At 34.2% G+C, this 12,500-nt stretch overlaps 1 protein-coding gene across 4 annotated transcripts in view; it reads right to left on the minus strand.

The window, feature by feature from the left end:
- ZCCHC7 (zinc finger CCHC-type containing 7) overlaps positions 1–12,500 on the minus strand; it is a 250,822-nt gene that overhangs the window by 17,403 nt on the left and 220,919 nt on the right. For all 4 annotated transcript variants that reach the window (XM_029920260.1, XM_029920261.1, XM_029920263.1 and 1 more), the window contains exon 6: positions 11,969–12,004. In XM_029920260.1, coding sequence (XP_029776120.1) covers positions 11,969–12,004 — 36 coding nt within the window. The remainder of the gene's footprint in view (positions 1–11,968; positions 12,005–12,500) is intronic.

Below are 12,500 nucleotides of genomic sequence, written 5' to 3' on the forward strand. Positions count from 1 at the left end.
TTGTATTCCAGAGGACATTGCTACTAACTTCCCCTACATCCTAAAAATGCCATTAAAAGTACCATAATGATATACCTATATCTTTTATGTGTTAAAGAAAACTATGTCATGTACCCAACAGACTCCCAATCCATTGGGTAATTCCTTAATTAGGCAGATTTTTGAAACATGTATTATGTACACAACAGACCGGAACGTCTCCTTTGGAGCATTTTCTAGTCTATCGGGTGATTACATCATTAAGCCACACATGCTACGTAGAAAAAAATCCTTATGAAAATTCATGAAAAAATGTACAGCACATCATTAGCATGCAGCAGACGTGTATGCTTTTGATATTTTCTGTTAAAAAAAAAACTACATGAAATAATTAGTCCAGGTCATGAAAACATGAGAAAGGTACCAGACACTGGTGAAAATGAAAACTGCAAAAAATTGCATCTCTCATGGTTTAGTTGAGAGTAATTTGCTTTATTGGAAAATGGATTCTAAAAGTGTTCATTTGAACTGCAGCAGAATGAAGAGCGTTGCTTTATTGATTTTATATTTCCTATACACACCTAACTTCCTCCCTACACCTCTTTCAGATACTAAGTTTTACAAACCAATGGGTTGAAGGTTGCAAATGACCAGTGGTAAGACCACTGATAATTCAAGGCTGAAAAGCACTGTTTGTATAGGTGTATCTTTATTTTATGTAACTAAGAGTATAAGGCATTGCGTGAGTGTATCTTTTTCACTTAAGCTGAGACTATACTAAAGGAATACGAAGAGAGGTAAATTGTTGTTAACTTCCAATAGTGAAAAGACCATGTATTCACAACATTAAGCATTAGGCAAAAGTCTAAAAGGTGATCTATTTGAAGACTAAAATAAAAGAAGCATAGGTTTTATAAAAAGAAGCTCTTAAACTTATTAATTTATCACCTTTCTTCTTGTAAATGAGATCCCACCCTACATTCTCCCCACCCCCGTCAGGAAAAAAAAAAAAAAACTAACAAAAAAGGAAAACCTCAGTAAGCAGAGAACAATGAGCATATGCAAGACAGTAAGGATCACAGTAATTCACTCCCTGAATGCTCCAAATCTTCAAGGCTTAAAAAGCATCCCAATTTTCTCCAAAGGTAGTGGCATCTATTCACTGGGCCATAGCTAATTTTACATGGAATGCAAAAATGTTAGTTTAAGTTTAATTTACCACCCTATTTAAATATTTCCAATGTAGCTCTCAAACTGCAGGGCTATCCCTCCGTCTATTTTAATTTTAAAGTAAGTTAGCAAAGGCTTCCTTCTTAATCCCCAGGGACTACCTACACAGTGACACGAACGCGCAAATTTATGACAGCAACATAAATGCTCTTCTGAAGTAATGTGCAACATTAAGTGAAAATCGTTTCCTGGAAAGATATTATAGGTATCTATATTTTATTTGCCATCTTAAACATATCTGGGTCTTTATGGCCTTATTTTAAAAATGTATTTCCTTTTTATATTTCCTGGTGCAAATGGACTGCATAAATAAGCAATGTGCTATGAGGCTTCAGACCAGCCGATAAAACCTTTCAATTTTCATGCCAGCTTCTTCTTTTGTAATTCAAATCCGCCTGGAAACTGGCAGCTCTGAAAACTGAAACAAGCGCTGCCACAAATACCTTGTAATGCTATCGACCTTGTCTGCCCGTGCAGTGAGAGCGGGGGCCGCGGATGTGTCTGCAGCCATCCAGATAACACAACTCATTTTGGGGGGGGGGGTAGGGTGGGGATAACAGGAGCCAGCCCCAGACTGTGCACCAAAAGCAGTCATTACCAGGCGCGCTGGAGAATAAGTCTCTTCAAAATACACAGTGCATTTAAAAACCACATATGAGGCTGAGCCACTGCTGTCATTACCAATTTTAATTTCGCTCCTTCAGTTTGCCAGCCAGATAAACTCTTTAGTGCTGTTTTTTAATCTATTTGCCACATTTTAGGTTTAAGATTATAGTAATATGGACAGGAGAAGGAATCACTTTTAGGGGAAATAAAGAAATAGATCCGCTTATCGGCGCCCATCAGAAAGTTCATTAATCAGCCAGGCTTTGTGCCCTCTAAATTGAAAGGTTAAATAATCCTCTCAGGAATATTTTTTGGCCCCTCCGCCAATTGTCCGGAGAGGAGCTGCCATTCATAGCACGCGGGATCGGTGACAGGGTATCTTACCACTGTTTGGACCCCAAACAATGATGGACAAATGGCCTGGTTTACAAAGAACCTTTTAGTACCCGAATGGAAAAGGACCACAAGCTTTGAAGCAGGGTGGAGGGATGAGGAGGGTGTGAAGACAGGATGTGGGGGGAAGGGACAGAAAAGAACACAAACATGTGTGAATCCACGGATACTTCATCTGAATGTTTATTGGGGTAGACTATAAAACATAGAAACCACATTTTCCAACCATATGAACGACTTCACATATTCAAATTTGCTCATATATTTTGCATATAATGGTATATAAACCATCATCAGGAAATTGTAGAATAATGGGACCATAGCTATATTATATTTATTAGCTAAAACACAGAGGATTCAAATAAACACCAATATTTTCATTTTTACCATAACTCCACACGACTTACAACACACAGCATCCCCTCTCCCCCCCCAACCCACTTATTCATCTGAAATGCTCCTAACCGACAGTCACAAAGGCAGAAAACTCCACAGCTGGACGGACCAGTCTAAAGAGGGTAAAGTGATGCTTTTTTTGCTTTTACAATATGCCCTATCTTAGCTCCTGCTTGTCTTTAAAATAAAGGAAAACATGGAATAGGAACGCTCTTGAAAGAATACAACAAATCACAGGCACTGAGAAAACGTTTAATATTATGTTATCTTTTTTTGCTGGACCTATGTGAGAATACTAAAAAAAGTGTAGAAGTGACCTCCCACATCTTGCTGTGAAATCAGGCTGGTTTCTGGCATCGGTCATGTGAAGACATGAAGCAGTTTTAGCTGAAGTAGAAAAAAACTGATACGCTATTTTCATATGATTAACATAAACCCTCTACCCCTAGCAGAAAGTATTATAATTAGTATGTGTGTGTGTGTGTGTGTGTGTGAGAATTACTCAGTTTCTTATTAAAATCATTATTTATAAAGGAAGCAAAGATGTATATAATTTCATTTTCTTTTGGCAGATTACTATATTCGGATGACACTGAAGTTACCACTTAAGAACTGAATGTTGGGGTGCCTGCGTGGCTCAGTCGGTTAAGTGTCCGACTTCGGCTTAGGTCATGATTTCACTGTTTGTGAGTTCAAGCCCCACGTTGGGCTCTGTGCTGACAGCACTGAGCCTGAAGCCTGGTTCAGATTCTGTGTCTCCCTCTCTCTGCCCCTCCCTCATTCATGGTCTGTCTCTCTCTCTCTCTCTCTCAAAAATAAACAAAACATTAAAAAAATTTTTTTTAAAGAACTGAATATTTACTAACATATATTAATTGTATTATATATGTTATATTTTTCAAAATGACAGCACTGTATCTTTCTATAACACAAATTCTATATAGTCATTTTCATTAGGAGAAGAAGCAACCTAAATATTTTTTGTGACCTACTTCTTAAATGTCCTTACAATGATTTTTGGGCAAACTGAATTTTAAAAAATAACTTAAGTTTGCTATACTTAAATGTTACCTATATTTCTAGAAAGGACAAGGACAAATAATTAGAAAATGAAAAGTGAGGTAAATATTTTGTTAGCAAAAGACAGTGCTTGTGAGTATTTTAACATCAGTAATTAAAAGAAGGAAACCATTTTTAGGAGACAGTAAAGAGCATTATGAGTCTCCTCGTCTTATGCAAATGACAGTCTTCTCAAAAGACATTACAACAATCTGAGTTTGGGCTACTGTCCAGAGGTCATCTCCACAGGTATGGGGCTGTCTGTGGGTTTGCGTTATTGGAGCTCACACAGTGTTGAATATGAGCTATGTGCCAAGTACTGTGCCAAGTACTTTATATTTATTAACTCATTGCATACTTAAAACAAGAATGCACCATTCCCATTTTTCAGATAAAGAAATCAAGGGTCTTAGAAGCCAAATATTTTAACTAGGTTTGACCAACTAGTAAATTAAAGAGCCAGAATTTGAGCCAATGTTGGATCTCAAAGCTGGCATTCTTTTCTCTATAGTAAACATTCCCTAGTAATTTCCTCAGAATGAACTTGTCACTCCTAATCAATTTTACTGCATGTTTCTTAGGACTCTAGTAAGCGAAGAGGAAATGTGGAATAGCTATAAATAAAGGAAATGGGAAAGATCCAAGAAAGATAAATTTGAGATTTTACTGCATAAACAAAGTTAATAAATGATCCAAAATTTAGTTCCCCTAACTTAAAAGAAATGTGGGGTAATCCACAAATACATGTAAAGAATAACAGTTATGTAAAATTGGCATTTATAGACATGGGTATACCACAAAGTTATAAAGATGACCTCATAATCTATCTAATAGATTTGGTTTCATATGACTTTTGAAAAAGGGAATGAAAATAACATGGTAGTTGGTTGGGGTGCCTGGGTGGCTCAATTGGTTAAGCCTCCAACTCTTGATTTCAGCTCAGGTCATGATGTCATGGTTCATGGGGTCAAACCTTGCATCAGTCTATAGCACAGAGCATGCTTAGAATTCTCTCTCCCTCTCTCTGCCTCTCCCTCACTCACACATGTACTCTCTCTCTCAAAATAAAGAAATAAACTTAAAAAAAAAAAAAAAAAGAAGAAGGGTTGCCTGGGTGGCTCTGTTGGGTGAGCATCCGACTTCGGTTTAGGTCATGAACTCACAGTTCATGGGTTTGAGCCCTGTGTAGATCTCTGTGCTGACAGCTCAGAGTCTGGAGCGTGCTTTAGATTCATTCTCTCTCTCTCTCTCTCTCTCTCTCTCTCTCTCTCTCTCTCTCCTTCCCTCCCTCCCTCCCTCTCTCCCCCTGTGCTCTCTCAAAAATAAATAATTGTTTAAAAAATTAAAACAAAATAAAATAATTTGGTAGCTTTATTACCAATTGATAGATACACATGAGTTCTTTTTACAAAGCTAACAGGGATTTCTGAACATTCCCATGGAAAAACTCTTATTTAAAATCTTAAACTTAATTCAATTTAAGATTATTAATACAGTTTATACCATAACAGAAAATATAACACTAGTTCAGAGAGATTGTTCATATCAACAAGTCAAGGGATTCTTTCAGGAATCTTTTCCTGCAGATTATTCAAATGACTGACCAAAACCCTTAAAGGTTATGGTTGATCATGACTGTGAGTAACTAAGTGATTCCTAAATACTTAAGACCTATTAGGAATTATTGTAATCTACCATGTCATTTACATGCTTGACTAATAAAAGGAATGTTTAATACAAATATTACTGGTCCAGTATACTTTATCTACTTTTATTTTGCACTGGAATGTCCAGAGAAGATTATGACAAACTCAATCAGTTGGAATATATTTACGAAAGGAATGACATGAATCACCTGTTCAAATACACATGAAAAATAATCACTTAAATATGCTAAAATTATTCTCCATAATACTTATAGTCTCTTTATGTGTGGTTAACATGACCAAGAATAGGGACCATTCAACATTTCAGATTTTTAAACTACAATTTATTATACAGCCAGATACTACACAGTATTAAACTGTATTTTGAAAAATTTCAGGCTACCTGTTTATACTCATTTTTGTTATAATAGGGGCACTATTTCAAAGTGTAGAGTTGTGAGTAAAAATACAACAACTGTTTTACTTGGGATTAAATAAATAATGTGTATGCTCCTTAAGGAGAAGAACAGACTTTAAAAATGTTATATGTATATTAAAAATATAAGTCCTTACAAATAGAATTTAATCACCACAGAATTTAAGTATCAAGAGGAAATTGCCCCTATAATGACTAACTATTATTTCTTTGAAAGTAAAGGTGACCGTATCTAGGGAAGAGAGAAATGGGCAAGAAAATGTTCAAATGTAATTTACATCTTTTTATCATCCTCAGGAGAAACATTTGCTAACAGAAAAGGAAGAAGACCATAACAAGTATTCCCTTAAATGTTTAAAACAGAAGTAACACTTGAAGCCCATATAGTAAATATGTAAGTCCTAGTGTAATGAATCGTTTTTTGCCCCCAGCTACTAAGGGCAGACAAAAAGGCACAGGGACTTTTTTTTGTCAAATGAGAAAAGTCAGTTGTTAAAGTAGGGCTTCATTCAGCTTCAATCAGTTTATTACTGAACAATACGTGCTACCAAGAAAATGAGCAGAAATGATGATGATGGGTTATTTGGACATATCTTCAGATATTTAGAAGATGGCAAAAACACAACTGCATCTAGGCCAAAACATTTATAATGGATCTTTTAAAAATTGCGTCAATGCTGCATACTTTTCATTGCCTCGTTATCTGAAACACTTAAACTTACAATAGAACTAATGTTATAAAACACTTGATAATAAATATATTAACACAAGAAAAAAATACTCAAAATATGCCACAGTGATTTCTCATTTAAAATAAATTTTTTCATTAAAACACTGATAATCAAATAAGTTGGAAATTCTCTCTGAAGGGGATGACACCTCAGTATTTCTTAGAAAAGAAGAAAGTATGAAAATTCTCCTATATGTTTCAATAAATACAAATAAATTTAATATCCAAATCTAAATTGTATTCTTTTCCCATTCAGAAGTTTGTGTACATTCAATCTCTAAATTTCTGAGGATAACACTGTGAGGGGAAAAATAACATGTGCATTTGTAATTCACAATGTTCACTTTTCCCCTCTTCCTTTTACAGAAGCCTTAGAAAATTGCTTTTTGATGATTTAGCAAATTGTATTTATTTTTAAATGAATCTCATTTATTGAAATTGATAATTCCAGGTTTCATTTGCTTTGAAATTGCATTTTCCAATTGCTTCCAATGATAAGTTCTAGAAAAATGTGGTCCAACATGCCAGTGGAATAAAGATTTAAAAATAAAACTCAGGTGACCTACTCTGTAAATGCAGTAATTACATTTTATAGTAAATTCTAAACATGATACGATTGAAGTAAAAATAATTGCTAGCAAAATGTTGACACTAAATCCTTTAGAGAACAACTTGGGTATTTAAGTAAATATAAAAGTATTCACATAAATTTTCCATCTGAAAAATATTTTAAAATTGTAGTCACGGTCCAAATGCATCTTCTATCTCTGTTATCATGTATGAAGTATTAGGAAACAGTCATCAGTGCTCATTCAGAAATTCTTTTCATTCAGACGCCAAGTAACTTGAAACATAAAGTGGTCTGATATATTTTGTAGTAAGTACTACAATGGGAAGGCGGCCTCAAGATACTACAAAATAGTCCTGTTCCTTTGGAATCATCAGAGCATGATTACACTCACCTCAGCTGCATTTCAGTGTGAAGGACATTTTTAATGAAAACTAAATCTCTGAAAATTTGACAGAGATGTAATATCTCAATAGCAGCACTTAACCAATCAAAACACTGAAACAGCAACACCAGCTATGGAGGGGGGAAAAACCCCTACAGTTTAAACAAGGGTGCTTCTGGTTCTCGAGGAAGTTGGCAAGCTGAATTGAACTAGCAAAGTAAGGGCTTCCAAAACGAATCTGCAAAGTGTTATTTTATGATAATCTGTATGCCAGGCCTCAAGATATGGTACCAAAAAAAAAAAAAAAAAAAGTTGATTTAAATAATTCCAAAACAGAGTGAGGCCTAGTTCTCACTCATCTCTGGAGTTCTTCTAACACTTTAAAATACAGTGTGGAACTAGTCCTATTTCCTTAAACACAAATGAAAAGAGACATGTCACTTGGTATCTAACTGTGGATGGGATTCCTGTGGGTTTTGCGGTTCTGCTCAGGTAGCCGAAGAGCTCTCAGAAAAAGATGTAGGATTCCCAATGTGTATTCAATTAAGAGAGAAAGAGGGACTTTTGTTTTTTCCCCCCAAAAAATTCTGGCTTGAGGCTGACTTTTGGAAAGTTTTGTATTTTTCATTTTAAGTCACTTTAGTGTTACCCATCCTATCTTACATCACAATTCTAGGATAAAGACTTTTGGATAACTAGAGGCTCACAACCAAATTCCACTCTCTTATTCATTCCTTTTGGATTATAAAACATCCCTCGAAAGTTAAATTTAAATCTGTTCACATTTAGGATTACCTACTGTGTTGTATGACATAGAATGCTTCAGAGTCAACATTCTTGTTCAGTGTAAAACTCTCATTTCCATTCAGTGAAAATCCAGAAAACACATTTCTAAAGTGATGTTTCCAGATAAGGAGAGACAACTGAGTGGTAAGATGAAACAATATTGTTCATTATGGTCCACACTCTGGCACTCAACTAGCTCAGGTAAGACATTATTGATTACTAGTAAACTCTGGTCACAAGCTGTTTCCCAGACTAGGCAGGAAGGCAGGAAAACCATACGCCTTCCCATTTCCGACAAGTATTCTAGTTTTTGAAGTGTGAATTCTAGGCATTTCAAATACTACAGATAAAGAAACCGTTTAAAAGGTAATTCTTCCAAAAAGGTTACATTTGCTTCCTATTTAAACTCTTAAAGTAAAAGGTAGTAGGTTGTAACATTTTAACAATGCACACAAAGCAATCCAGGCGCAAAATTAAACATAAAAGATGCATTGTCCTTTTTGATTCTTAACACACACAGCCCCCAGCTAGCAAACTCCTGGTTACCTTTTTAACGTAAGTAGATTAAAAACAAGATTAACAAAATGTCCAAAGCATGTCAAATTATAGCCTCTACTAGTTAAAAATTCTGTTGGTTGTAAAACTCTGTTGGTGGCCATTTTGGCCTAAGACTTTTAATATAAATGAGACTAGAAATGACAGGGAATGGGGCAAGGGGCTTTCTCTCTTGAATAAAGAGGGACGTTTTTTTAATACAGAATGAGTTATCTGAAAGATGAAAAAGAATAGTCAAAGTCAGGCTTTATCAAAGTCTGAAAATATAACAGAAATTAAAATATAAGAACAGTGCTTTAGTATTGAAGATTTAAAAAAACTTTATAAACACTTTTGAAGGAGGTAAATATATAAACTGGTTGGGGAAATTATTTAATTGTTAAATAAAATCATATATTTTTCTTTTTCCCATGCAGGGCTCTGAAGTGATCATCTAAAGTCATTAAATTACATGATAATTTTAGAGCCATAGCCAAATTAGTTGTTATAATGCACGGACACGCATTCACACATACACATTTATATATTTATATAGGATCTTTTTATTAGAGTTTTACTGGCACGTACCCTTTAGAATGATGGTCTTAGTTTTTTTAAATGAAGTCCAGTCAAGTTTGGTTAAAAAGCTGTTCTGTTCAGATACAAGTTGATAAAGAAGCTCTATTTTATCTCATTTAATTGCTGAAAATAGTGAACATTTTCCTTTTCTATTAGAAAGTGTTTTAAGCAATTTTTGATTTGGAACATTTTGCAAGTCCACTTACACCAATCAACTTCACCATCTCTGTTGTGTATTTGGGAAATAATACTTTATTTAATCTAAAAACTTTTTTTTTTTAAAGAAAGAAAGCAATTCCCAAATAGACCTTAACTTGTAGTTGGTAAACTTTAGGCATAAATGTCCTTCTAGTCTTACTGATACAAACCAGATAAAAGTAATTGAAAAGTTCTCAAAATGTAAACATTTTCAAAATGGATATACTGATCAATTATTCCCCCCAAAGCACAGTTCATTTTGGGTAAGAAATAGACATTTTGGGTTAGAAAAATAAATCGATCAATGATTGAATGCAGAGATTTCCAGAGTTTTAGGAAGAGTGGTTTAAAGGAATGCACAGTGGCAATTCTAACCTAGGCTTCATTACTTGGTCATTGCTGAGTGATGCCACGTTCACATGTGAGGGCTACTATAAGTCAATAGATGGCAGTCCATCGCCTAGTAAAAGAGCTGAAGATGACTACACTTACCATGCATCTTGCTTTTATTCAAGATTAAATACTGCTTAATTACACACATTTGGATTTGTCTATCCACATCATTATTTAACTATTTTATTTTAGATGCATTGATACAGTCATATATACATGTTTATAAGTATACTAGTTTAGTATTTATATTTGCATAGTAAACTAATTCTAAATTACCAATTATGAACTTAAACTTGATAATTATAAATTGTGATAGGTATCTTCAATATTATTTTGAAAAACTAATCAGAATTCCAGATTGAGAAAAATGGATTTTTCAAAATCATTTTGTTATACTTAGAATATACTGTAACTCTCTAAAAGAAATTCATTTTGTTTTTATTTTTTCCAACTATTCTCTTGACAAGGTGTGTTCTTCAAAAGCTACACTATTAAATAAACCTTCAAATATTTCTATTATACTAAATACCAATTTCTACTCTTCTATAACAGTTACATAAAAGAATGTAGGTGCAAGTAATGAAAAGAGTGGCTTTAAAATAGTACTTCCCACAAGTCAAGTTTTCAAGACTGGAATTCTCTAACTTAGGGGAAAAGGGAAAAGAAGCAGTGTCAAATCCATTAGGATATTATTTAATAAAAATACTGATTAAAAAAATTGTTACATAGTTACGAAAAGTGACTATGATTTTGAAAAATATAAGACTGGATTTCAATCAAGTTTAGGTTATAAGGATTTCACCATAGTAGGTTAGGATAAAAAAATTGCTACATAAGTATAAACACAATGTATCCATAGGAGTTACATCTGGAACATATATGTATAACATATATAGGGGTATGTGTGTGTGTATTTTGGTATAACGCTAAATGTTTTCACAAAACTCAATTTGGGACTCAAGGATAGTGGAGAGATTACAGCTTTCTACTGAGAATCTTCACATAAATTGAATAGTGATAACAATATGAAAACAAACCACTGGGCATTATTCCTTGCTTCTTGGGCCTGTGATAGGCTTATTGGCAGTTTGAGTCCCTGATTGGTTTACTTTTTACTTCTACAAGGGGAGAGAGCAGTAAGAAGACATGTTTTGTAAGAACTCTTGTCTTTTCTGTTTTTACTATCTTTGTTCCTATAATCAAACTTTCTAATATATTAAACCTTAAGGAAGAGCTTTTATAACATTGTTGTAACTACAGAACTACAAGAATACTTTTCATTGTTGTATCTTGCTCAGTATAACACATTTAATATATTAAAAAATGACTAGTAGGGCTATGGTGAATTATTGAAACTATTGAAGCTGAATATGAAAAATAAACTGACTTCATAATATTGAGCACTAGCCAATTGATTCCATAGTAAATTATGTTTTTCTACTTCTACTTAGCCTAAATTCACAATAAAAGGAAACCAGAGAATTGAATAACTTGAGGTATTAAGCAGATGTTTATACACCTTGAATAAGTCAAGAGGAGCTCAAGGATATGACAGTTGAATTGTTCTATGAGAAAGATACACTAAGCTTTTCCTAGCTTTATTAAAAAATATGTGCAAAAATTTCAATAAAGCCAGAAAAATGATTATGGAAGATATTATAGACCGTATGCTTAGGGACTGTAGATAATACAACACTTTAAAGACACTGGATTACTATTATTGCTTATGGCTCCTAGCATACTTTTTCCCTTTAATTACATGAACACAGTCTAGGAGGACTGAGAAATATCATGATGTAATCATTAAATGATGTGAGTAATAAAAAACAATCAAAATCTTTTCAGAACAGGAAGATAGAGAAGAGAGCAGTGGGCAGGGGAGAATAGAAAAAGTACATTATTGCTTTCTCAGTGAAAAAACTCTTGGATGTTTATTATCTTCCAGTAGAAGATGCTTGTCTATATTTTATGGTCAGCAGTTCAGAGAAGGATAAATAGGCTAGGTCTTGGGGAAAGTAAAAAAAAAAAAAAAAAAGGTATTTCTACTCACCGTTAGGTGATACTGTCTCCAGATTTCTGGGCAAGCCTGGAAAATAAAAATATTGATCAGCTGGGAGCATGAAACAAGGTACTTTACAGCCTGTTGGTTTTGGCATAACCCAGCATCCACCGGTGTCGGTCACAGGAAAATAAGAAGCTTAACAGAAAGGGTCTGCATTTCAGCTTCAAAAACCTGGCTAGACAGTTTAATTGAATTTTACACTGGTTTAACACACTCCCTGCCATTGTCAGAAAGCCAGTAACAAAGTTTTCTCTCTCTTTTTTTCTTTTCAGGTTAGAAGTTGTGGGCACTAAGATGTGATTAAGAGCCATAACTCAGTTAAACCGATAAATGTACAGCAGCGGTCAAAATCAATAAGACTCACTAAGTACACCTTTTAAAAGGTCATTCTGAACCTTGGTAGTATGATTTAAAAAAATAATTTGATAGCAACTGCTTTAAAGAAGGCTTTGCGGTGGTTATATATTTCTGATTACCTAATCATTGGCTGCTAACAGATACTTTATGAAGTAGGGTAAAG

The sequence above is a fragment of the Suricata suricatta genome, chromosome 13 (assembly GCF_006229205.1).
Source record: "Suricata suricatta isolate VVHF042 chromosome 13, meerkat_22Aug2017_6uvM2_HiC, whole genome shotgun sequence".
Classification (NCBI taxonomy): Eukaryota; Metazoa; Chordata; class Mammalia; order Carnivora; family Herpestidae; genus Suricata; species Suricata suricatta.